The following is a 27121-nucleotide window of genomic DNA, read 5'->3' on the forward strand; positions in this document are numbered from 1 at the left end:
TATACAGAAACAGTCCTAAAAAAATAATACTGCTTAACTGACGGGGCGTAGGAAGGAACGGGCATTCCTCTATGAAGCACTCCTTGCTTTTTTTATTCACCGAATTCAGAACGGGCAGGAAAACACATCACTCTTGCCATGTTAGATTTCAAATAGCTCGCCTAGGTGGACAAACACTACTAACGCTTGCGAAGTCGCGGCTCAGCTTAAACTTTTAAGAACCTTGTGTTTATAGAGAGGTGTTCATCAGTGTTCAACGAGGAGCATGCCTGGCGCGAGCTGGTTCACCAAGAGCTCGGGTAACACCAGCGGCTTTGTGACAGAGCGAGGCAGGTCGCTGCTCCTGGGGTGCCAGCCCCGCTTCGTGCCGCGGGGCAAACCATCCCCTACACCATATACAGCAGGGTCACGAGAGGCCTACCATAACCTATAGAAAATAAATGAGCGGCGCGTTGCTCCCCTCCTTCCCACCTCTGCCTTGTGCGGCTCCTTCGTTAGCCGCCGAGCCTCGAAGCACCGCCTGAGGGAAGATGGCTGCCCCGCGCGCTCCTGGCGACACCACCTGCCACAGCGCCGGCCGCCACCGCCGGGACGCCCAACCGGGCACGGCCGCCTCCCACAGCCCCCGGCCGGGGATGGAGCGGCTCCTCCGGGGCTCGGCTGCCTCCCCTCGCCGCCTCCCCGGGCAGGGCTGGCGGGACGTGCGGCGCCTTCGCCCCCGGGGCCCGCCGAGCCCTTCCCCTCACCGCCGCAACATGGCGGCCGGGCCGGGCCCCGCACCTGCCCCGCCTCAGGGCACCGCGGGGAGCGGCGAAGGGCCGCGCCCCGCCCCGCCGCAGGGCTCCGGCCGCCGCGGGATCGGTAGGGGGCGTCCGGGGGCTCCGCTAGGAGCCGGGACCGTTTCTATTTAGCCCAAGGCCCGCGGCGCGGGGAAAAGGAGAGCGAGCGGGCGCCGGCAGCGCAGCGGAGCCAGCGCACGGACGGGCCCGAGCCGCGCCGGGAGCAGCGCCGCCGGGAGCAGCGCCGCCGGGAGCAGCGCCGCCGGGAGCAGCGCCGCCGGGAGCAGCGCCGCCGGCCCCGCCGCAGGTAGGAGCGGGCAGCGCGGGGCTGCGCGTCCCGCTGCCCCCCGGCTCCCCGGGGCAGGGCAGGGCAGGTGCCCGGCGCAGCTCGGCACCTTCTCCCCGCGGGGAGGGAGCTGGGCGCCGCGGCGCGTCCGTCCCGGCGAGTTTTTACCCGAAAAAAAAAAAAGAAATCGCTTAGCCGCCCCAAACCGTGCGCTGGCCGGGCGGTCACAGCGCCGGCTCCCTGCCCGGCGCCGCTGCGGAGCGCACCGCTCGCCATTAAGCGCTGTGATCTTTTGAACTCCGTTTTCTTATTTTTATTCCCCCCCGCTCCCCGGGCTGGATCCAGCAGCGGGGGCTGCAAGCGCAGCCCCGCTCACCCTCCCCGGGCCGGGGCACCGGGGCCGCTCCCCCCAGGTACGGACCGGGACTGGGGGCGCTGGCTGAAAATATCCCCCTTTGATTTGTTTTTCTTTCTTTCAAGGTTCACGATGTTGACAGCTATGTTCTTGGCTGCTCTCATTCTTATTACAGTACACTCGCAGGAAACTGAGGAAACCATAACGTACACGGTAAGGTTTAATAGAGTTCGAGGTAATTACTGCTCTGCAGGGATTCTTTTCTAAGTGACCCTTAAGAAAAACCAAATCTCTTGCCGATGTATAGCATGCAATGCAAAGTTCTTTTGAGTTCGAATGTTAACCATAAAATAAGCTGTTCCTGCGCTGGAACTGTTTTACAGCTGAAGCCGACAAGATTGAGCAGAATAGGCTGCAACTGCCTGTTCTGAGGAGCTTGTCTACGGGCTGAGTTTGATGAACTGAGCAAAATTATGAGGTTTTAATATTCTTTTAATCCACTCTCATGAAGACAGGGTCCTTAGGACCTTCATTTGAAATATATGGAATTTGACAGATAATTATGTCAAACATTCTCTTGTGTTTTCTTTTGGGTATTTCAAGCTGTTTTTAACGAAATGTAAGTACTTCAAAATTCAGTGCTCTTAGTGAAGCACCTAAGTCGTGCGGTGCTCATAGGGCTGTGAGTTTCTGCGCTGGTTTTGAGCAGTGGTTTTGCATGGCTCGATAAAACTGTACAAGAATACGGGAAGTAGGTTCTGCTTGTAACCAAGTGACAGGGTAAGAGATTTAAAGGCCTTTTTGTAAGGCTTTTTTTTTTTAATAATCTGCTTGTGTTCAGTCTTTGGCTTGCATAATGCATGTCATAGAAGGAGTGGCAATTACATCGGCTTGGGCTGGGGAAAAACCCGCGTTTTCACATCTGATTACAGTTGTAATCCCTGCAACTTGCTTCATATGGGTGGACCTCCGCAAATGTGTACAGACATCAGCGCAATGCCACACAAGCAGAAAATTCTGCACACATGCAAAAAGTTAGAGAACCACAGCCAAGGACTCAGATTGTGACTTATACAAGTAATCCCACTGAAGTCAGTGGGATGGCTCGAGCGAGTAAATAGTGCAGAGTTGGACATTATTGTAGAAGATGAGGCTCAAAGAAGCCTCAAGTGAACAAGAGGAAGTCAGTCTTAAAGTACTTTAGCATCGGTCTTTAGAAGGATTAGACTTTTTTTGGAGGTTGAGAGTACTTCTATTTAGAGGCTTCTCCGATTTTTTTTTTTTTTTCTTTTTTTTTTCCCAAGTCCCTCTATATAAGGGGAAACTGAAGATCTAAGTACCTTTTGAAAATCTACACTAATACAGGGATCTCACCCCCTTTCTTTTCTGCATTAATTACACGTTGTTTTTAAAGAAATGAAGTAGCATTTCCTGACAAGCCTACATAGTTCTGTTTATACCAATGGCAAATTTCTAGTATGCATATAGAACTTGGGTTCCTCCGTGCATATAGAACTTGGGTCTTTATGCTCCATTTTCAAAGAGGTCTGAGCACTTGGGTGCTCCAGCGATCATTAGACTCTAATGATGTAAAACTACTTAACAAAAATCTTTGCTTTTGGAAATTTTACTCTTAGGATGCTACTGTCCTCATGCGTACATTGTATTAATTTAGGGCCAAATCCACAATAAAGTCCCTTCAGCTGCAGTAGTAGATGGACTTGGCTCCTTCCAGTTAGATAGACAGTATTTCTGTTGTGCGTTAACAGGAACCGGGTGATTCAGTACATGCATGAATTAGCTGTTTCCCTTTGGGTTTGCGTTTTCATAGCTACAGTAACTTCGGTGTTGTCAACTCAGCATGGAGTCATTCCTTCAGAGATTGAGAATTGTAATACAAGTTGCTCTCCACTTACCCCTCTGGAAGAAAAAGCCTCCAAAGTTACAACTCGCAGCCAGGTTTGCCAGGTCGCTGGTGTCACCTGCAAAGGAAAAAAATATTTTCAGTCCTATTGCTGAGTCAGTGTCTGTTAGTAACAAGTTCCTCAAAGTAACTTGAGGACAGTACATTGAACAAGCGGATCTTGGCATCAGAAGGTCGAGTTTGTGACTCGTAGAGTTCCTCTGCAGCAGAGGAGTCGCAACAAGGTTTGGCTTGCTTGGCCGTGACTAATTACGTTAGCCGACTCAATTCTTTTTTTCTATAGGGCCATTAAAGTAATATCCTAAGCAGCACAGGACACACATGCACCCACATAGTGCAGCTCAGTTGGGTCATTGATATTTTAAATGTAGCATCGTGATACTTCACTAATCGGTCTCTGTCACCTGCAATTAAAATTACTGCACTGTAGACAATTTAGTGCTCTTGGGCAGAGGAATAATGAAGATGCCTACCTAACCGCAGGGCAGAATAGTTACAATTCTTCCTGAAGTTACTAGTCTGAGTTGATATGAATAGTTGCAGTCTTGTTTGAATTTTGCAAAGTCTTATTTACATAAGCAGTCCTGCTGTTATAAACTCTAAGCGTTTATTGTATGTCCCGCAATATAAATTGTTCTTCCTAGACTGTAATTCCTGGAGTCGTGTGATTCAAAAGCATGTGAATGAATTTCCAGCTGTCAGGAGATCCCTCCCCATCGCGCGAGCGCGGATGGGAGAGAGGATGGAGCGCAGGGGGGTAGAGCCCGGCAGTCCTGCTGAGAAACCAGCCCTGGGAATGGAAGTTGTTCGCCTGTTGGAAGGGAGCGAACAAGAGCAAAATTCAGAAAAACTTGCTGCTTTTTCATAAGAAGGTTTTCATACTGGTCAGTTGGGCCAGTCCAGAGGGTCATTTATTCCAGGATTCAGCCAATGACAGATGCTTTAAAACAGCTCATAGGAGCAAGGCAAGGAGAAAGTGATGCTTCTCTCGCTTTGTTCCTCAGCCCCAGTAAAACCTACATACTCACAACAAACAATATCTTGGGAACTTCTGAGATAGAGGCTCTCTCTGTATGTACCTGGTTTTGTTCTTGCACAGCAGTGCTGTACCAATAGCCATTTTTCTAGCTTGCCAAGGTACGCAAACATTGCATTTCCCTTAGTGTCAAACTTTCAGTTCATTGAAATATGCTTTTCCGAAATAAAGAATCCTGAGTAGCCTAATTTTTTTTTTTTTTTTTTCCCGCTCTATAGCAATGCACAGATGGCTATGAATGGGATCCCATTAGGCAACGGTGCAAAGGTACAGTAAATAATTTTCAAAGACAGACTTGCCATTGGCATTCTTTGAGTATTTCTCTCCACACCCCTGTTTTGGACAGGGGGTTGTGCCTGCATGTCTCATTGTGTTATTTGTATTAATGGCTGTTGCAGACGGTTCGACTGTTAAAAGCATGACTTGTGTTGTTGCTAACCACAGATATTGATGAATGTGAAATAGTCCCAGATGCATGTAAAGGTGGGATGAAATGTGTTAACCACTATGGAGGATACCTCTGTCTACCCAGAACAGCGCAAATTATTGTAAATGAGCGAGACGAAGCAGCAGCTGAATCCACTAGTGGTCGAAACAACGTCATTCGACGGACTCCAGCTGATCCTCAGCGCGCCCCTCCAAACCCCACTCATCAAATCCAGTGTGCAGCTGGGTATGAGCAAAGCGACCACAATGTGTGCCAAGGTAAGTGCTGCCAAGTGCTTCGCTTTCGGTAGGACGGGAGCGTACGCGAGAACAAATGTGATGCCTGGGAAATGAAAGCCTGTAACTCTTGCATTTAACAGCGTATATCATTGAACCGTTAAATGGGACACGTACACACTTCCTTAAGATGCGTAAATAAAATACATGCATGTTGTTGTTGGTCAAGGTAACAGAACTTGCAGCTTGTTCCTTATGGTCCATTCCATCTATTTCAGGCTAACAAGTAGAATAATTTCTGTTGTCTGTAGATCCTCACAGAAAACCTTAATGCAAGTGAGCAGCTTTAGTCAAACATTTTTGTGTTCAGTGTGTCCAGGAGAGGCACTACTTTGAAAAAAAAGTAGGCAAAGTAGCAAGTCACATTACAGACGATTTCTAAAGATTTGCAAAACTATCTGTATGTTTCAGTAAGAGGATGCTGAGTGGAAGAAGAAATAACCACTGTATGAACACTTGCTTAGACTAGATTGTAATGCAGAAGAGCACAGCGTTTGTACTATGTATGAGGAATATTTCTGAAGGAGTAGGAACCGCACAGCTGAGCAGCTCGTGCTCCTCTGCTCTCTGTGGCAGCGGTGCTGCCAGCACACTCCAGTCATAGTCCCGCCAGTCTCTGAAACTATGGCAATGAGGGGCTTTCATCTGCCTGTACGTACACCACACGCAGCGCCAAAATTCTCGGGGTATTAGCAATGCTAATTGTATGCGTTCAGGAACCAGACTCACAAGCACTACTGTAAACTAAGACTGTTTCATTTATTATTTTATATAAATAGTTTACTCTTATACTTGCTGAAGTAACAAATGTTTCGTCCACTGTTTTGTTTTCTTTCATGAAAAAAATATTCTCCTCCTTGCTCAGCAGCTGGGTTTTCAAGCACATTAGTAGGATACCCGTGCAAACCGAGGGCAAAACTTGACCCCATGGTTCATCTTTTCCACTTTGTGGCCCATAACAGTATAATCATATAAAATAGTACTTGAGTGACTATAATCAGGGCAAGCTGTAATATACAGTGGTAGTTCCTTTCTCCCTGGCATTTATGTATACAGAACATTATTTATCACTAGTAAGTAAATTCCCTGTCATTCTGAAGCACAGTAATCATCATGGAGGCTGGATAAGTTATTTTTGTAGACAAAGCCTCAGGGTTGCATTTCTGGCTTTTCTGCTAATCTTCAACATTTCTGTCACTCTAATTCAGGGATGTAAAGAAAAGAACCTACTGCAGGCGGTCAGCACCGTGACCCCTTAATGCTGAGCGCTCACTTAGGGTTATTGAGAGAAAATCAATGCCAGGGATGGCAAATGATGTTTTCCTCCATTTAACTTGGCAAAGTAGCAGCAGGCCCAGAATTCCGGACTCCTGCATTTGACCCGGCGATGCTGCAGTACCGTGGCTGACACTCATCTTTGCTGCTGATTTTTCCATCAACTGCTTCAGCTCAAGCGTGTAGCAACATTTATGTTTGATTTTAAAAATGCAGGTAATGCTGGAAAGCTTTCAAACATGAACATCACTTTTGCTAAAATGGCTGTAGGTGTATAAATCATGGAGAGCATAGGGAAGTCTAACAGCGTGTAGCACCAATATCTTATATTCCAAAGAAAGGCTGAGAGTTAGGGTTGACTTAGAGACTGACAACTGGCTGAGGTTTTTGTTTTGTTGAGGAGAAGATTGGTGGTGATCCATTACTATTATTTTACTCCACGCTCTGGCTTCCTGAAACTTGCAACTAAATATTTATAGACAATTAACAAATCTTTGGTTAATTTATAACAACAACTAACTGTTGTTACAGTACCAGAACTCTTTAACTAGTAGATACACAAACTATGGTGAAATCTTGGGCTTGCCTGAATCAGAGTTTTGCTACTAATTTCCTCATGCCAAAATTTAAATCTAAACGCAGAAAGCACGGAAATATTAGTGTTTAAAAGCTGAAATGTGCTGTACTGAATGAATTCCAGCTGGAAAAAGGGTAATGGACACTGTGCTTGAAAGAAAGGATAAAAGACTTTTGGAGCACTTAAAGCATGTATCCAACTTCATGATCTTCATGCTTTTCACTGCTGAAAATATCTTATAAAAGATAATCTCGATCAGCAATGGTCCCAGTGTGGATTTATTTAATTATGGTTAAAAGAGTTTGCTATGATAACTGCTTGAGGCTCCTAGGGAGTGTAACTTACACACATAGTCACACTTAGACTTGTTTTATTGTTTAGTAAATCAAATATGAAGTCCAGCTCCTTCTAATTGTTTGCAGATGTATGACATTTTCCTTCCAGTCCAGCAGCACTAAGTATTTTATAACCAATGTGAAAGTGTGGAGACCTCTGTTTAAAACAATAACATGCTCGGAGGAGCTGCATTACTGACATCATACCCGAGCATGAGGGGCCTTCTGTTTTAATACAAGCGTCCACTCCCTTTTTAAGCATTGACTAGTCAGGGTACGACAGGCCAAACACACTCATGTTGGTGTCTGTGCTTGGAATAAAGACGCAGAAATGACACTAGTCCTGTTGGACTTTGAGGCTTCAGTGACGAGTGTCATCATTAGGTAAAGCGTGATCCTGTTTCTGTTGAGACAAGTGAGAAATGTTCAGAGGTGCGTGATTCTTAATCTACCAAAACACAGCCAGATGCTCGAGTTACACAAGATACCTAATACCTTCTTAACTTCTGACCTGAAGAAAACAAGTGACAACTCTGATATTTATTGGTGTTGAGGGTTTTCTGTCCATGGCTGTGATTTATCAGAGACCACGGACGGCACAGGTGGCCAGTTGGTAGCAAAGCTCACGGCCCTGCAGAAGACAGTGCCACGGAAATGACTGCAGTTGCCTATGATACACATCGTTTTTATAACCACTAGTGACCAGAAGCACGTATGATTGTGTTGACATTAGAAGCGTGGGTAGCGAAAATTTCCTGGGAAATTCCGAAGATGCTTTATGCGAGTAGAAAGAACTAGGAACCCACAAAACTGAGAAAAAGATGAGGAGAGGTTATTCTGAAGGACGATCGCTTATGTAGAATACGTACAGAGCACTGAGTTTTGCACGTCAGCCTAGAACACTTTAACTGCATCTTAAATTCTGAGTTTATGACCTTAACTAATCCCCGCTCCCCGTCTCTGTGTTGTCAGTTCACACTTTGCTGGCACTTCCAAATTTGCCTTTAAGTGGAAGGGCGGCTGCGTTGGTCGCTATGGTAGAGTCCCGTACGTGGCCCCTGCCACACGATGTTCTGACCTGTCACTGGGAGAGCATCACTCCAACTGGGAAAAGCCAACAACAAGAAATATTTTAAAGCAAATTACTGAGCTACTATTCACAGATGCTTTTTTTGCCTGATAAAAGACATAAATAGCTGCGCTCTGTCTGCGTGCAAGACTGAATTGTGTTTCTACTGTGGTGTTAGGTGCTTGGTGATTTGAGTCTGCTCCTATTAAGTTAAAACAAAATCACCCAATTAATTCAATTTTGTCAGATTTAGTCTGCAAGAAACTTTTCCTAGAACGTTAATGACACTTGAATGAAAAAAAAGACCAAGCCAAGGTACCAAATAACCTGTAAACTTGAGAAGGGAAAATAACTTTTCTTTTGCCTTCCTATCATGCTAGCAATACAAGCAATAAAGTAAGCAAACTTTTTTGCTTCTCACCTAGATTAGTTTCTTGTATTTCTCCAGTCTCTTTATAACCCTTTGTGCTCCTGTGGCTGTAAAAGACAGGAGGAGAGAGAGATTGTAAGAAAAGATATTGGTGGAAGAGAAGGACCCATTTTTGCAGATAGTTCTGCCTTGACTTTGGTGGACATCAGTTGCTTTTGTAGTTCTCTGGGGGAGGAAAGAGAAGAACTTTTCTGTGCTGGGGTTATTTTTCCCCTGTCAAATCATTTTAGGGCACCCTTTAGTGGTAGGGGTTAGCGGGGATTTTGTTAAGTTTTCTGGTACTTTTCAAAGTAATTTATGGTACTCAATTTAAGCTTTTACTTCAAGAAGTTAACTTACTGTAAATCAGTCAAATAAGCCTAAATTTTGCATGTCTAATTTGCTCTTTTTTTTTTAAAACCTTCTTTAAGAAGGGAGGGACAATGGGGAACAGTTAATGATGTGTTCCATGCAGAAATTGCTGTATGTTTTATATATGTGTGTGTCTATATCAGGGATGTACAACCAGCATAGAAAGGACATAAAAACAGGGTAAGTGCAGGTGCACTGTTTGCTAATATAGACATAACCTAAAATACACCTACAACAGTTTCTTAGGCTGGCCCCAGAAATATATTAGACAGCTTTTTGTAAAATACCGCATCATCCCGTTTTTCCACTCCCTGTATTTAAGGAGTACTTTACAATGTGCTTTTGGGACTACTTGGAAAAAGAGCCTGAGTTGGGACAAGTTTAGTTCCAGAGTTGTTCCTCTCAACACAAGACCTGTTTAGTTTGAGGATCACATGAGGAGAGAGGCTGTGGTAGGAAAAATAAGGTCTAGTTATCTGGTTTAGAATGGCATTAATTAATGGAAGTGCTTACTCAGGCACAGTTCGTATGCACGTACGTTTGCTGCAGACTGCTCGTTGCCAGCAGTAGCCACCCTAAGAGACCGACCTGGTTCCACATGCCATTTGAATGCTAATCGCTTGGAGAAACCGTAGGAATTTTGCAGGTCTAAGAGAATCCACAGAAGGATACAAGCTGACGTTTTCACAGCTCTTCGTATGGAGTGTTCGCAGAGGCCAATTAATTTCTTGTACATTTGGGTACATCATGCAGGGATCATCTTTCATTGGCCCATCCCAAACCAATTGTTCAAGCCGTTAATCTGTGAAACCACGGCATTTTGCTGCAAAGAGCCCTTTCTGGAGCATCTCTTTAATAGCCTTGAGGGACCAGAGGGGAGGTCACCAAAAAAAAAAGAAAAAAAAAAACCCCAACACTCTTGTTTTGAGGGCCTGAGGGCCTATTTTGGGACATTTTCAAAATATGGCCACTCTGAATCATCTTCCCATCTGTGCTGTTTGCACAGCTGCGAGTGTCATGTCAAGACCTTGGATGGATTTTCTCTGTTCTGTCTGACCATTTTACTGTGAACATCCATCACAAGCATAAATACTCACAGCTGCTTCACTTCCTTTAGTTACTTACTGCTTTTCCATTCTCCTCAGCCCTGCAGGAATACACTCAGTACGGTGCAGCTAAAGATTCGTCCCATGTGCTAATCACGCTAAGCGGCCTAGAGTCAGGCAAGCTTCCGAAAGCTGTATTTACCTTAGCTTCTTGAATTGTGATTGCGCAGGCAAGCGCTAGACTTTGAGTAAACTCATTAGCAGTTCTCATGGTTCCTTATTCAAGAAAAATGGGGTTGTACAGTAGTCGCATCGACCGTCGTGCTTTCGGGTTTGATTTGTTGATTGTAAAGCCTGTTTGCTTAGTAGCTCTGAGGAGGCTGATGTTTTGACAGGCAAAACATAGCAAATGTATTGCGAAGGCACATGGCCTGAAGGAGTCTGAACCTCCAGCCATCTGTCCTCCTTCAGAATTGCACTCTCGAAGCCGGAGGTCTGTCCCATAACGTGACTGGGAATCGCAAAGGGGAAGAATGCGCTCATGCCTGATCCTGACTGGGCAGCCCAGTACACTTGGTGCCCCATTAAAAGGCACAAAGTATTTCTTTATCTCTTCAAGGGACTCCCTGTATCTGCTGCAAATACTCAGACACAAGCATCCTAAAAGTCAGTAAGCCCTACAAGCTGTCAGCTGTTGCATCCAACAGCATCAAATGCGGTTTGTGAGAGCACGGGCTGCCTTTTGTTCCCCGTTCCAAGACCTGAATCGTGTTGTGCAGCGATACAGAAAGTTTCCCCAGCAGCAGCGTGAGAGCATCCCGCCAGCTGCTTTTAGCACCCGGCCTGGCTCATTTTATAGTGATCCCATTGCCACTTTGGGGATAGATTCTTTCTCCCATGCTTCCGTGAAAGAATTACAGCGATGTTTTCAATGTGTTTGCTTTAAGCAGGTCTGCAGTCATTTCATCCCAGACTACAACATTCTAGTTGTTTCGCCTGCCGAGAAAAGATGTGTTCTTCCTTGCTCCAGTTATTTGCTTAGGGTAGTTTTCTCCCAACACTTTTTTCTGTTTTCAAAAGCAATTCCTGCTTCAGATTACTTAATAAATAATGGAAATGCTCTTATCTGTGTTTTATTTTTATTTTTGAAGTTTGGGTTACCGTGTCACCTTTTCTAGCCCTAGAACATTTCTAAAGGACCTCAGCATCCCAGACACACAGCTTTTAAAGGTCCAAGACATTTCTTGAGCATCTCCAATGATGGGATGCTAATTTAGCAAGCTGGAAAACTAGCTCAAGAGCTGAAGTTTGAAACTCTTCTTTTCCTTATTTTATTCTCTTTCCAAATTATTTTCTTCGTTTGTTTTTCATGCTGGCAAAGAAAGATGATAGCTAGGTTTTGTGTTTGCCTTTCTGTGTGTGCCAAAATAGTCCTACAGGAGGAACAAAGCTTCCCACAAAGACAGAAGTGGTCGCTTTGATTCTTCTCCACACCACCTGGCGATGCCTTTGCACGTCCCTTCCTACGGAAGAATTTCTGCTGCACTCTAGCCTAGCCCCGTTTTCCCTCTGCGATGCTTTTTAAGCTATTTTTTCTGGACTATCTTCATTTATGCACGTTCTGTAATAATTCACTCAAGATTAAGGCATCCTTTCAGCTGAAGGGTTCTTATCAAAGGGAAGTTTGCCACATACCTGTCAGAAAGTTGAATTGCTTCCATCCACACAGCTGAAAGATGGGAACTTGACTGGTAAGATCTCTTCTCTCTGTATGTGATGAGAATATATGGAATAAGCAATCACCCATATAAAGTTCATAGATAACAAGCATGAAATGTCACAAATATTGTATCTGTTTTCATCTTTAATTTGCTTAGTTTTGTTTTCATAGCAGCCAGAAAGCAATAGTTTTGGAGAGAAAGCTATTTGCCCTCATTCAATATAGAGCAAAATTTAACCTGAAAGAACATACTAAATGCACAAGAATCCTGCTTGTACCTCCTTTCTTTTACATTTTAGCTTTACTAAACATGCAGGAGGGATTTGCAAATTACAGAGCTATGAAGTAGTTTAGCATATACGTAGTTATCATCAAATACCTTTTATGCTCATTCACATTTGTCTTTTATTTGTTGATCTGAAATCAGGTTAAAAGTTGGTTCTGTTTTAAGTATAGTGGAGAAATGTCTAGTCTTTGTTATGTATAATTATGTGGTAAAACCTGTAGCTTTGAAGCTGAAAAAAGTTCCTAAGAAAACATGTGTCACGCATGCTTTCGTGAGCTACAGTGCTAAGGAAAAGCTCTTGAGGCCCAGAAATGAATTACACCTTTCCTGGCACAATGTATCCCAATCTCTTAATTAGGCATTTTTAGAACTAGATATTCAGTGGATCTTTATCTGTTACTGAACACCAGAATAAGTAACTTCACGTAACTGGGGCGTTTTGTTGTTTCAGGTTCTTGTTGGTTTGGTTTGGTTCTTGTTGGTTGGGTTTTGATGGCTGGTTGTGGTTTTGAGGGGTTTTGTTGTTTTTTCCTTGTTTGTTTTTTACATGGCTTTCATATTTTCATTTCTTACTGTCAACACACTAATTTTGTGGAGGTGAGAATACAAATGGCACTTGTTTGGCCAAGGCTGGTGGTGATGACCACAGAGGGCTAATAAGTACAATCTTAAGTAGGATGATTGCAGATTCCGTGTACAAAGGTGCATCTCCTGGGAACACATGTTGACTTTGGGAAGCTCTGAATCTGTCTTTATTAACACCTGATAAAAAAAATTCATGCCTTTGCGTGGACATATCTAGGCATCATTTAAGCCTATTTAAATCAGTTCTAAAAAGGAGAAGACACAGCTGAGGTTTCTTTTATGAGCTGAATTTAATCTGAAGTAACTTCTAGTCTAATGCATGACCCACTATGATATGAATTAGGCAAATCTGCGGTTGCACTGGAGCGTGTTTAGTCCATGCCTGAGAACTTGATTTCAAGGGTTTTTATATGTAAATGCCTGCATGGGTGGGATTTCTGTTAACAGGTAACAGGGCATAATGTGTGCAGTCAAACCTCAGACAGTGAAGGCAACGGAGAGTACGGGGATTTTAAAGTTTCAAGCCCAGAGGGCTCCGGGAATGTTTTTTTTGGCCATCAACATCAGTAAAATCTTCAGCTCAAGTTTTCAAAATAATTGGTCACTGTCTACCTATGAATCTTCCCTTTCAAAAAGATGGTCTTTGTGATGAGAACGGGCCTTCTGCTGGCCTCCCGGTAAATCATCTCTTCTGCTTGGACACCTAAATTCCAGACCGGCTGTGACTTACACCAAAAGAAAAACTCAGATAAGTCAGATTGCTGTGGAAATCTGCCGTTTATACAAAGATTTGGAAGTTTGTTTTTCAATAATTAAAATGCACAGAAGTTAAAGAAATCCAGGCAGGGGGAAGGAAGATATCTTATGGGATGAAAAAAATACCATGATGCCAGAAAAACAGTAATATGGACAATCTCTTAGTATTAACAATTTAAAAAGAAATCCTTATCAATACTGGAACAGCTGCCTGATCTAACAGAAGTAGTTAGAATGGGAAAAATGCAAGGACTTTTCACAGGTAAAAATTTTCTGTATGGATTTCAAGAGGTTGCCAGTAAGCTAACATTTAATAACAGACAGAGGAAAGGAATAAAACATGGCAAAGTGAGCAGAAACTTAAGTGTGGTTTTAGCTAACTGGACCTCACTTATAAAACTATCCTGATCAGAAAGATGGAAAAAGCAATGCCTTTCTTGACCAGACTTATTCCGTGAAGAATCTTGGGTATCCTGGCTGCATTAGAAAAGAGGCGGAATCAAATACACATTTAGAAGCAACAAATACAGCTTAGTATTTGGAGAAGGTTCATCATAATTGATAAAGATAGCATCATTTCAAGACATAGATTCCTTTGTCAAGTGCCTTAAAAAAATAATTAGTGAGTTCTATGTCACTTTTGAAACCATTTTGTTTCGCACCTGCTTTACCAGATCTTATACCTTGTAGTATTTAAAGCACTTTCTTAGTGGATTGATTTGTACTTAAGGGACTTTCTTATCAGGAACAAGTTCTCCGCATAACTTTTAGATGCTAAAGGTGAGCCCGATAAAACAACGTGTTGCCTGTCACACTGAGGGCTCGTTAAAAGCAGTAATATTGCAATAGGTGGCATTGCAGTTAGTGCAGAGTCTTGTCAGAAATCAGCACTGCTTTGGAGCACCCATGGACCTGCCCCGGGGGCCAGGGAAGATTCCTCACCTTATTCCTCCCAGAAGTTGTTGGAAACCACATCAGGAAAGTGTGCAGAATCCAAAAGCCATTCCCATTTCCCAGGGGTAAAGAAAAAACACTTTATCAGAAGTCGTCCCGCTTGTATTTACTTTGCATCTAGATCTTCCTCAGTCTTATCTGGCTTGACAGATTTTCTTTCCAGCTCGCTCCTTGTATGTTGAGTAGAAAAGAAGTTCAGGATGGTTGCAAGACCTTAAGATACTGCCAGCACTTCTAGGCTCAGTATTTTTTTACCCAGTGCAGAAAGCAGTGTACAAGCAGATTAAAATGATAGGCACAAGTCAAGGACATTGTCTGGGTCGAGCACCTCTTGGGCTGCTGGGGTTTGCAGAAGCAGGAGAGCGTTACAGCTCAGATGAGCCTGAGGTGGAAGAGAGTTCCAACCATCCGCCTGGTCCGGTTTGTGCACTGCAACACTTGGGTGCAGGAGAAAACCACACATTTTTCCCATCATAAACACCATTTGGCCATTATTTAAACAATTCAGAAAATGCATTCATAGTTTTGAAACTGTTATTCAGCATGTGGCAAATGATTATTTTGGGGAGGTGGCTGCTTTTGTGTGTGTGTGTGTTCCAAGATAAAGTATTCCTCTATCAGAAGGCTCTATATGCTTCTAAAAGGGAAAACTTTCCATTTCTAGAAGATGTCTTTATGAAAAGGTGGCTTCGTTATGTATTTAAATCCAAATGCTCTCTCCATTATGATTGCACTCAAATTTCAGCATTCACCGCTAAGAGAATCTCTTCCTTACTATGTATGCAGATTTATAAGGCTCCAGGCACCTTTGAAATAAATTGAAAGCACAGCCATGTAATAAAGCCAAACCCAGACACTAGCCAAGGAGATCCACCCAGCAACACCCTCGAACACCCTCTTCCCCTAAGCGCAGCTTTAGAGCACTAGTCCTGAGCTTGGCTCGGCGTTCTCCACCCCGGCGAAAGCTTCCTGGGGGATTCCCCAGCTGGCAGAGGAGCCGCAGCTCCGCGCAGGGCCGTTCCCAACGCAGAAACGCTTTGCTCGCTCCGTTTCTGTACCTTTCAAACAGCTCGTTTGCAACACTGCTCAGCCCATTGCAAGGGGAATATTGCAAAATAGGAGCAGCTCACAGCAGGAGAAAGCAACGGTTAGGGGATGAGGAGAGATTTTAGCAACTGAGAAAAAGCGTCCGTACAAAAATAACAAAGGGGTCGGAGAGAGCAGACTTACAACTGCTGTTTCCCACTTTGAAACACAACAATTCAAAAATTCCTTTATGATGCTGAAAGGTGACAGAGGAGCCCAGCAAAGGCAACTCTTCCTGAACTCCCTGCTGTAGGCTGTGAGTGAAGCCAACAGTTTGAGAACCTCATTAAACAGAGGTCTGCATATTTCATACTGTGACACCAGAAGTTAAAAAAGAACCACTTTTGAAAGGGCTAACAAACATAGTTTATATGTTTAAGGCAATCTTTAATTATTAAGAACGTCAGGATGAGGTTAATTGGTGGAAAGTAGATTGGCAATTTCTGTACCCTTCTGAGGCATCTCGTGCTGCCCAACTTGAGAAAGCGTAGTGCGTTAAATTTTCCTTTTTTCTGCGTTTAGTGACTGCTACCCATGGGTTGAGCGTAAAGCTTTTTCCCCAAAGCTTTGATTAATCGGCCTGGTGGACATCAGATAAACAGTATCATAATGGAACCTTTCCCTGCCCTACAAGCTGCAAAAGGTTGAGAGAGCACAAACCAGGATAGTTTTGTTGAAAATTAAAACCGTGAGGAAATGGAGACAAAAGTTTCTGCAATTCTGACAAAGTGATGTATAAGTAATCTGATCTGATTGTTAGCAGTCAAATACCATTTAAAACTTTTTTTGTATCAAAAGGAAATCAGGTATTAATATCAGAACATTTTCATGACAGGAATCATAGCTTGTCACGGTGGGGAAGAGCATGCAATAGTGAAATTCAGTGACGTCGTTTTGTGCTGCCACAGCTTCCAGGGCCTCACTTAGGCTCCGTTCCTCCGGACAACATATGCACGGAGAAGGAAATCTGTCCTGCTCCGAGCAGCTGAGCGATGCACGCACTTGCACACCTTAACAAGCACACGCTTTACGCATCACCATTGCTGTGTTTAGCGTTGTATTTGGGAGAAAAGCAGCGGCAGCTCAAAATCCTCCTCTGCATTTGGTTCCTTGCTTTAGTATCTGTCACGTCCAGCCTAGCCAAAAACTGGCCTCAGCAAATGCTGGCTCGTGGCGGCTGCGGGAGCCCCGGGGGCTCCGTACACATGCCTCATCTGTGACCAAAGCCATTGCGCAGAGCCTTGTCCTCAGGGTGGAGTCACACTCCTCCCACAGCTCCCGTCGCCCTCCGGGGAGCGCAAAAAGAGCCCGAAAGCAAAATATTAAAGAGACCAAAGGGACCAGGTGGGATTTGCACAGACTGAATGGCCGCTCGGTGGGTTCAGCCAGAAAGAACGATCCTAAGTGTCTAAAAATACCAAAAAAAATAGCAAAAAGGCAACAGGAAAATGTTCTTTTAATTTGGCCGTACCGTTCCAAGCGGGACGGCCGTGGGATCTGCCTGGATCAGCTCAAGCCCGTCTTTGCAGAACTCCGCAGAAGCTCACGCAACGCACCAGCTAACACGCACTCCAGCTTTATGGCAGAAAGTTGCAGAACCATCTCTGTCACACAAATTCACGTTCAAGACAGCATTACTGTCCCGTTGGGAGGCAATTGGGATGGGCTGGGTAGACAACAGCCCTTAAAAACTGGAATGATAATATGCAGGTTTTTCCATTCCTATCATTTGTCCTTAATTTGAAAATTAAATGCTTATGTCCCATCGTTAACTATTCTTAGTGCTAATTTCACAGTTTAGCCCAGTGAGGACCACATGGCTTCCTTACAGGTTTTTTTTCTCTCTGTTCACAGCTGTCCTGAATTTATTTAGTTTGGTGCTTAGGTTGCATTAAAAAAAACAAGGTTGTGTGACTCAGCCTCCATGAACATTTTAATCAGAAAGCTCACTTAAGTACTGCCTGAAGAACACTATCTGTGAAAAGTCAGAGGAAAGAAAGGTTGCACAGTTCTCCGTTCTGGGTAACAGCTGAGAGTAGATTTACAGCAGAGAATAATTCAGGTGAGAAGGAACCTTGGGAGGTCTCTAGTCCAAAGTCCTGAGAAAACCTGTCTTCACACTTTAAACATTTGGCTTGCATTCCTTCTATACTCTATTTTCTTCAACGAGATTAAAAAAATACACCTTCTTGGGTTTCACAAAAGGTGGAGGTGAGGAAGTGCTTTCCATAAGGGAAAGTAACACAGTTCTGGGGCAGCCCTGAGTCTGGATGAAAACATGTTCATGGGAAGCAGGCGAGCTGGTGAGAACATGAAGGGCATTCCCAGCCTCCCACGACCCAACTCCTCCTACAACTGCATCTCTGCAGCTTTTTCAGTTTGGGGGAAAAAAAAAATAGAAATAATCAATGAGTATCCACAAACCAGGAAAACAAAGTAAAGTTTCACTGATCAGTGTTTATATTACTTAACTTGCAAAGCTCTGAATAAACGCAAAGATTTATTTATAGCTAGTGCCCACCTAACTTCTTAAGGTACTGAAAGTATATTGACTGATTTTAATAAACAGAACCACGGTTTATACTTTGAGGTGTCACCTTAAGACACATTTAGTTGCGTTCCAGCATTTAAAGCACATGCTTGGATCCCAGCAATTTCACTGACATCTTTGCACATGCCTAAATTTACACAATTACTTAATGCTGTCCTGAATAGGAATGCTGTCCTGAATTAGTCCTTCACCTTGTTGCTAGGAACTTTTATTTTTAAAACCCTCATGAAAAAACTTGCCAGAGCAAGCCTGCAATACCAAGTGCGGCCCAATCCTATTGACGGGTGGGTAGGAAATGCCTGAGAGTAAAGGAGGGAGTAGCCTTGCTCTGAAGGAACCGTGCTGTTTACTCAGCCTCCACTTACGTTGCTGGGACACAGTTTTCAGATAATTCTGCTGAGAACCCCAGCTTGTCTCCCATCTAGCAGTGCTGTCCCTTTTAGAGACTCTTCATATCGTTTTTGTGTGTATTTAATTCTTTATTCTCTCTTCCTCTTTACTTAAACGGGCAGTGAGTGCCAAAAACTGACTGAAAACAGCAATTCACGCTGTGATCCTGGATAAATTACTATACAATTAGCAACATCGCAATGTGAGTTTCAAAATGTTAATGAAATAAAGCTGCTCCTTTAGGAAACTAGATACTTTACAGTTAGTGATTTATGGTGACTCTAAATAGGATTGTGAACAGTTTACAGTGCCAGCTGAAAAAATATTGTCACTTGTACTAGCAAGATACTTCGTGCCGCTTCTGAAAGAAGTGATGCCTGGCTTGACTAAAATAATCATCTCCTCAGTATCCTCTCTGCAAGATCTTATCCCTTTTAGAAACTGAATTGCAAAATGGTTATGGTCTGAAAATCAGATGCATTTTCTTCATGATGAGGAGCAGAATGCTGCAGCGGACATGGCTGGTTCGGGACAGAATGACACGTAGCTGTATGTTCGTGAAAAGTTCTTTCCATTAACTTCTCAGAGTCATTTTCTGCCTCAAGAGGCTTTGCTGTCTTACCACTGGACCCTTCAGGCAAGCATGTAATACGTATGAAGCCTTATGGGGTAAATAAAAATTACTGCACAAATAAGACTAATAATAAATCAAGCCCAAGAGTTTTAGTACACTGCAGAATTAACCTATTTACTGAATGTTCTGTAGATAAGAGATCATTGTTCTTTGCTTTGAAAAGAATTATGTTTTTAATATGTACTCAGTCATTACTTATCTATTATGCTTTCCTTCCTTTTTATTTTCCTTTCATTGAAAATGAGACCTAACTCCTTAAAAATCATTTGGACTTGATCCTAAAACACACTGAACACTTCCCAGTCCTTTTGAAAATAACAGAGTACAAGAGCTTTCATGACTTAGTTTTCATTTCTCTGAGGTGTTTTTGAAACTTTGAAATCAGTACGGAAGATCCTTTCTTGTTATTATCTGAGGCAGTGTATTTCTTTTCTCTCATATTGATCTGCTTGCCTGTCCGTGCAATCTCCAAAGCATACGAGTCGTCTGTGAGATCCTAAATAAGTTTAGCTACAGATCTACCAACAGAGGACATTCAACTAACTGCTAGAAACCCATCTTGTCATTCGTCTCCCACCAGTGTTTTGCGTTATTTATTGGTAGCACCTGATTAATTAAAACCAGCTCCTAAATCAATGGAGTCATTTAGGTGATATATACAAAAGTTTTCCAGGTACTTAAGCCTACATGTTTACAGTCTATGAAAAAACGTGCCCTCCTCTTCAGTAGTCTCTATCTGGAAATCTTGTATTTTGCAAAAGCTTTTAAAAAAATACAGGCCACGAATAACATCACCTACCCGACTGGTTCTTGCTATCCTTTGAAATCCTCCGCTCTCTGCTCTCTGAGACTGTGGGTTGCTTGAAAGTGTCGCTGTCTCTTGGTTCAGGGTTCGCAAATGAGCAGAACGGCGGAATCCTTCTCCACGACGAGGGCTTCTGCGTCTAACAGCACAGGGAAGAACAAGTGTCGTGTTAGATCTCTTGAGCTTACACAAGGGATTTGATTAGCCTTGGAGAAGGCTGAATGTTGCAAACCAGGGTTCGGGTTATTCAAGCTAAGAAAAAGCATAGTAGATTAAATAATAATAGGATTGGTAAAATTATCAAAAAACTTACTTTAAAACACTTTAGCTTCAGAATTTTAAACAATTCTCCCCCTTATGCTGTTGGTAAGAAATTAACGTGCTTGTTTATTTTTCCTCTGCTATAAATAGACCATCTTTCTAATACTTAGGTATGTATCTCCTTGCTTTACCTTTTATTTTTTGCTCTTGGCATTAATTAGGCTCCTCTAGATTCACTTTTGTCAGTTCATCTCTTGCGTCATCAGTTCTTGGAAGATGGCACTTCCATGAAGAAAGAGCCACTGGTCATTTTTTTGGCCATCCAGCAGCTGCCTGAGCACAGCCTGGACTTTCCCCCTGAAGTGCACAGCTGCAAAGCCCAGTGGACAAGCAGTCGTACTGGAATTAAATCCATCTGGAAGGCATTTGAGGCAGCAGGACATCTCCGAAAGCCTTGAGTGTGATTGACAGCTTTTTCCAATAGCTTTGATGGAAGTCTAAATTGAGAAATCTCTTCCCCCATCTTGCAAGAATTTATGAGCCAAATGTATTTTGACCAACCAATACTGGCCTGCGTTCAACAGCATATGAGGCCCTTATGTTCCCCGTAGGCTTGTGCTCATTAGTTAACCTCTGCAATGGTCACAGAAAGGCTAAATTAGATTTTAATCAAACATTTATAGCTGTCTACTAGAGACAATGAACAAGCCATGCTGAGCGCTGCACTGATGAAGTTGTGGGCATCCCTCAGAAATGTTGAGATGCAGACAGGCTGCACATCCTTGGAATTAGCTCATCCACTCAGTTTGCAAGAAAATCAAAACCTGGGACCTCGCGCCTTTTAAGGAGGGGATGGAATACACTGCAAACCAGGCAAAATACCTTCTGAAAAAGAAGGAAAGGCCTCCCGCTGCCTTTTCAGGAAGGACGGCTAAAGCTTCCCACGCATCTCTCTTCCTGGAACCAGGAGCGAGAGGAAGCCACAAAGCATTAAAAAAACCCTTGTCCAGTGAATCCACCAGGGCCTGTTCCTTTCCTTCCCTTCCCCACAGCGAAACAGGGAGGCAATTCCTCTTTATTCCTGCGGCTCTCTGGACCCAACAAGCCTGGCTTGGCTGGGCATCTCTAGTACCAGTTGTCCCAGTAGATCTCCTCCTACACGCGTGCTGGGCTCCGTTCTGCTGCGGCTTTTCAACGCCCACCAGAGACCCAGAGCCAAAGACTTGTCTGGATGGAGCAATTGCTGCTCGGAGCGTTCCCCTTTGGGGACCGAAATGGTTAATTCCTCAATGTCCTTGGCTCTGCTGCCTACTGAACAGCAACATGTTCCGGGGAGTGCCCACACTTTGTCACAACCACAAAGAGTTTCAAAAACAACCATTTTCTTTAGTTCAGTTGTAAACTACTCTTCCAGGGATTTCGTCAGCCTGCACAGAGTAAAAGGGTTTGTCAGAGGAGCTTCTTGCCCTTTCACAACCATCTTGCAAAAGTTGATTTTCTCAGCAAACTGTATTCTGACCATGTTCTCTCCCGGGGCTCACTTACCTGTGTTCTGTACGTTTTAAGATCATCTCGAGACTTGCACAGGGCCATATCTATTTTAGATTGTTTTTCTTGGCAACTAACGTATACTACCATGCAACCCACGTGAACAAAATTACAGGGCCCAGACAACTTTTGTACAGAATTCCTTCGGCCGCAGCTTCTCTGTGGGTTTCACTTGGCAGAAGTGATATCAAGCAGAAGTCTTTCCCTCAGCTTCTGATGTAAACTAAAATACACCTTATAAATAGAAAATACAGGCACTGAGAGCAGTGCCTTTGGACAAACAGCTACCTTTGGGCTATGGGAAAAATTCGGTTAGATATGACTCATAAATATAATGAATATGGTGCCATAAACTCGCTTTGCTCTTCACAAATAAAGGCGCATTCTGTGCCTTGAAAAATCGGAAGGGCAGAACCCAGAGGAACAGGGAAAGAAAAACAGAAGGAAAGTAAAAGTGGGAGATTTACGCGGAGGGGGAAGAAAAATGTGGGCTTGAATTGTGAGTGGAAAGTATAATTTTGAAGAGCACCAAGCAATGCGTGGAGTAAAACAAGGGGCTTTGTTAGGCACCGAATCCCTCTGCACCTCACTTCTGATCAGCTCCAGCTTTAATTTTGCAAAATTCAAAGTGTAATACATTTCCAAGATAAGTTATTGTGTGCTTCAAGCTGTAGTTTAGTTGAAGGCTCCTATTGATTACAGCTGGAGCTAGATCAAGCTGAGGATGACTGTGTTCTCCTGGCAGCCTCGCGTTTGTAAATACCTTTCATCTCATCCAGCAGCGATAATGATGTGCTTAGATGATGTGGCAGCAATTATTTATCTGCTGCCTTAGGTCTTCTGCTTTATGCTAGCCAAGTACCCTAAAGTCCAATTATAGAAAGGGATGCTTACATTTTCGTTAAATCATCTCATTTCTTCCGAAGAAATGGTAACAGCTTTATTGTAGTTTAAGTAGTTGTTTCTTTCTTCACTCTCACTGACAAATTTGGAAGTGAAGGACCCTAATTCCACCGTATTTAGCAAGTTGAAACATGTTACAAATAACCTTGTTATCTGATAGCACACCCCAAAGGAAAAGCCCTCAAAACTTGCATTTTCCCAGGTTTCCGAGCATCCTGCCCACCAACCAAAGCCAGAGCAGAAAAAAAGGGGGCGGGGAAGGCCTCGGTTGCTCACTGAATGGATTTACACGCTTGCTTAATACCATGTAAATACTGGGAAATAAAGCATGGATCTTGTCAAACTTAAGAACTGAGCAAATAGGGAGCATTAGAAACGGCACTAATGGCAAATAGAGCTGAAGTATCTGCTGCCAAGTCAGTGAGAGATCCCACGTCCTGCCTGGCAATCACACTAAATACATCCTTTCTCCCACTTCGGGTGACCTTTCCAGGGCAGCAACGCTGCCTCTTACTTTAATACTTTAAAACTGGAACTTTACTGGTATTTGGCCTACTTTTTTCTGTTTATTTTCTAAACAAATGCTAGCCACTCCCTTCTCAAACTAACCTTTTAAGCTTCGCCAAATGCCTGTGAAGATCACCAGGTATAAAAAAAAAAAAAAAAGAAATAAAATAAAATCACATGCTCAGGCAAACAAAAGCAGGTTGCTGCATTTCAGCATCCCGGCAGCAAAAGCAGGCTGCAGAACACGCCGCTTGCTCAAGGAAACGCTGCCGAAATCTCATTTTCAGTGAAAAAGCGCCAGGATTATGGTAGCGCAGCATCTTTTCCGAGGCAAACCCATGTCACTTCCCAGCCAAAGGCCAGGGAAAAAAAAAATAGCAAAGCTGTCCCAATTGCTACTCCACTTGATTGCTGCAGGGCAGCTGGGAAGGCAGGATCCTTACTCAGAGAGCAGAGTCCATCACAATTTTAAGGCAAAGTAGTTTTGGAAGGAAAAATAGTGCTCTCTTCCCAAGGAAACTTCTGGTTTTTAAAATGTTAGTTTTTATTTATTACTGGCTCATTGAAAGAACAAAGTATTTTTTGGTGTCTTTTTGCTTTTTTGTTCCCAAACACAGAAAGAAAAAAAAATGCGGCTAAACCCCAGAAAAATCTTAGTTTGGGGCCAAAAATAATAATAATAATTTTCAGTTTTAAGATTTTTTTTTGTCAGGTTTTTGAAAGAACGACAAATACTACCCAAGCAGCACTCCAGCTTCCAATGTTGGGTGGACTGCACACCCTCAGCTCATCTCGGTCCCGGTTCTTGTCCGTCCCTCCCCCGGGCTCACGTTCTGCCCTCGCCACCTCCAGCCACGCGGTTACACTTGACATCCGAAAATCGGCAACAAAATCCAGCCGTTGGCAGGTACTCACCAGCTCTCTGGGCAACCCGCGAGCACTGGAGACACCTTGGTGATCCGCTCAGATCACACCGCTAGTCTGGAATTATCATAAAGTGTTCCAGAAACATGATTTCTATAAGTGAAGAGCAGCTCTGTTAGTAGGGATCTTATGCATGTCCTTTGCTTTTTTGCCCATTCTTTTCTTTAGCCTCCACTTAGTCACCTCTATCATGAAACATCTTTAACTTTGATGTGCATTTTTCTTCCTTCAGAAATATTCAAACTGCCTTTTTTTTTCCTTTTACCTTCAAAGAACAGATATTTTTTTTTTCCTGGTGCCTCTGCCTCTTTCGATCCTGCCTGGCTTCACCTCTTGTATCTATTCTCTTTCAAACAAAGAATGTTTAAAACTTCCTTTTAAGCCCTCTTCATGTTAAGAATTACATGGAAAATTGGATTTTCCACTTAAGTTCCATTGGAGGGCCGGCTAATGTGAATTCCTAAGGCAAGACAGACAAAGAAGAATTTACCAGATATTGTTCCTGATGGTTTTGTTTGTACCACATAACACTGCTTGTTTGTAGCAGAGATAAATCGATATTGCCACAGGAATCTTTAGTTTTGCACATCCATTTCACTTCACTTGAACTGTGCAACCTGAACATTGTGTTTTTCTATCCCAGCTCTTCCAATCCCCTCCCATCCCTGGAGTATATTTTGGACCAAATCAACTGATGTGTCTTTTTTTAAGTACTATTTCCATAATTTGCTTTTATTGTTCTATCATTCAACAGTTGTAGAAGGCATGCAAGTGAATTTCTTTTAACCATTTTTTATCTCACAAGGTGGTAAAACACAGAAGAGTGCCTGCCAATGACACTTTGCAAGTAAATAAGTTTCAGATACATTTCTTCAAAACAAGGCATGTGTGGGTACATACAGCAACAGGCTGGAAGTATCACATAGCCATGTAAGAAAAATTCATAACTAACTAGTGCCTTCAAAGGCATTTCTGGAATTGGAACGGCATCAGGAATCTGCTTGTTTACGTAGGGAGCTGGGGAGATTGCAGCATGTTGGTACTGCCAACAGATAGGATGATTAGTGCTAAAAACAATATCATCATTTAGATAAGCCTGCTCCTTCTGATAGCTGCTATTGAACTCAACTTGAACTTAAATGCTCTCGGCTTGGGAACCACAGTTAGAACTCCTGAAACAGCCGCAAAGACTGAAGGAGAATAAGATTTGATTGATAAAATGGGTGCCTATATCAAATATTTAAAGTCTCTTGCTTATACCTGAAGTCCCTTACGTCTCCAAGTTATTGTTTCTCAAGCTAGCGAAGTGCACACTGCTGCGCTGTGCATTCACCACCCCAAAAAATAAAAATTTGCCTCTTGCCTTTCAGACTAGGGTTGGATATGACATCGTTTACCCTCCATGCATGGGTTTGCTTGCTGTGTTAATTAGCGTTTGTTGGGCAGATAACTACCTGCAGGATGCAGACGGTGGTGCCGCCAGGGCAGGTTCCAGCAGCCGCATCCCTCACGCAGAACCTCTGCCTGCAGGACACCTAAACCAGCTGAAGATGTGCCAACATGCAAAAAAAAAAAAAAAAAAAAAAAAAAAACCACCTCACTTTTCTTGTAGGAGCTGTTTTCTGAGTTGCCTCAGAATAAAAGCTGGTCCTTAAAGTGTGCTCTGCAGCAGGATTTTTAGGTAGCAGTTCGTGTTTTCCTTCGCAGGGACCCAGCAGCTGCCGGTTTAAGCGCTGTGAAAAGGCTTGCAAAGATTTAATGAGCGATTCTTCAACTTCCTAATTAAAAACCACAATGAGCTTTCAGGCCTTTATTTCCCCAGTATTACAGGTTGTAGCAGTAATATTTTGTTCAGTCAAGCCTAGCTAAAGGAAAATGCTTATGAGGTTTCCAAGGAGAGAAATAAACAAAATGGAAATGAATAGGGAACTTGGAACTTTTAAGTGTATGTAATTAAGAAAAAAAAAATACATCCTTCAGATAATTCTGGAAACTATTAGGAGATATTCATAATTCATAACCAGTTGTTTGGTTTTCTTTCAAGCAAGGGGGCAGCTTTACATCAAACACTGACTAGCTTTTCCATTAACTTAAATAAACAAAACAGTATGCTTCAAGTTAAGTGAACATCTCTTTTTCTTTTTTTCCCCTCTTCTTTTTTAATAACTTGGTGAATTAGAAATAAGAACAAGACATTTACTTTCAAATAGGAAATTAGTTTGCATGCTATTTCTTCATGTAAAAATGCTTTGGAACACTCACAAAAACAACGTTAAGCTGAATTTATGGAAATGTTCCATATCAGTTTTGAAGATGATATGCCAGATGTCGGGGGGAACGCTTTCATCTGCAATAACGGAATAGTTTAATCCACCCTTGTTGTTTTTGAGTATAGTCCAAGTGTATTGGTCATCATGGGTGGGTGATCCTTGCTTGGGCAGGCATGAACCAAAAAGCACAAGTTGTTAGACCTCTAGCATAAAGTCACAAGAAAGCAACAGCAGGAAATACTCTACTGGAAGGAAAAATAAGCTATTGCAATGTAAATCAGAAATTTACCATCATGACAACTCACATTTTGAAGCACTCCGAGACTTGCATATACATTCCAATAATTCACTGCAATGTAACTTGAAAGCCACTATGGTTCCATTTGTGGCCCCAGCAGAAATAAAGCCAAAAATACAAATTTTAAATTAATATAGATCAATCACAAACATGGCATACGTTTCTTTTTGATGAGCAGGAAGACTAATAGTTAACCTTGTGGTCTTCTGTTGGGGGACAGAGTTCTCTTCCCTTTGAGAAATTTGAAACACAAAGATGTTCATATTAATACCAGTGTTCTTGTTTTAAGAATACACATTGAAGTAACATTGGATAAAAATACTATTGTTAGATGTCTTTTGGGAGTCATTTTGTGGCTTTATATCAGACTAACACTGTTGTCATATTAGCCATACCACTCTTATTTGTAATAATCATTTTAATTACTGTATTACTTGAACAGTGTTTCATGGGTCAC

The 27121-nt window shown here is 42.9% G+C and overlaps 1 protein-coding gene across 1 annotated transcript in view; it reads left to right on the forward strand.

Moving 5' to 3' along the window:
- The first annotated feature begins 924 nt into the window (after positions 1 to 924).
- Positions 925 to 27121, forward strand: part of EFEMP1 (EGF containing fibulin extracellular matrix protein 1) — a 47292-nt gene continuing 21095 nt past the window's right edge. Inside the window, exons 1-4 of the mRNA XM_065631271.1 lie at positions 925 to 1086; positions 1546 to 1633; positions 4599 to 4647; positions 4825 to 5085. Of these exons, the coding sequence (XP_065487343.1) occupies positions 1553 to 1633; positions 4599 to 4647; positions 4825 to 5085 (391 nt within the window). The 5' untranslated portion in view covers positions 925 to 1086; positions 1546 to 1552. The remainder of the gene's footprint in view (positions 1087 to 1545; positions 1634 to 4598; positions 4648 to 4824; positions 5086 to 27121) is intronic.

Source organism: Caloenas nicobarica, chromosome 3 (assembly GCF_036013445.1).
Source record: "Caloenas nicobarica isolate bCalNic1 chromosome 3, bCalNic1.hap1, whole genome shotgun sequence".
In the NCBI taxonomy this organism is placed as follows: domain Eukaryota; kingdom Metazoa; phylum Chordata; class Aves; order Columbiformes; family Columbidae; genus Caloenas; species Caloenas nicobarica.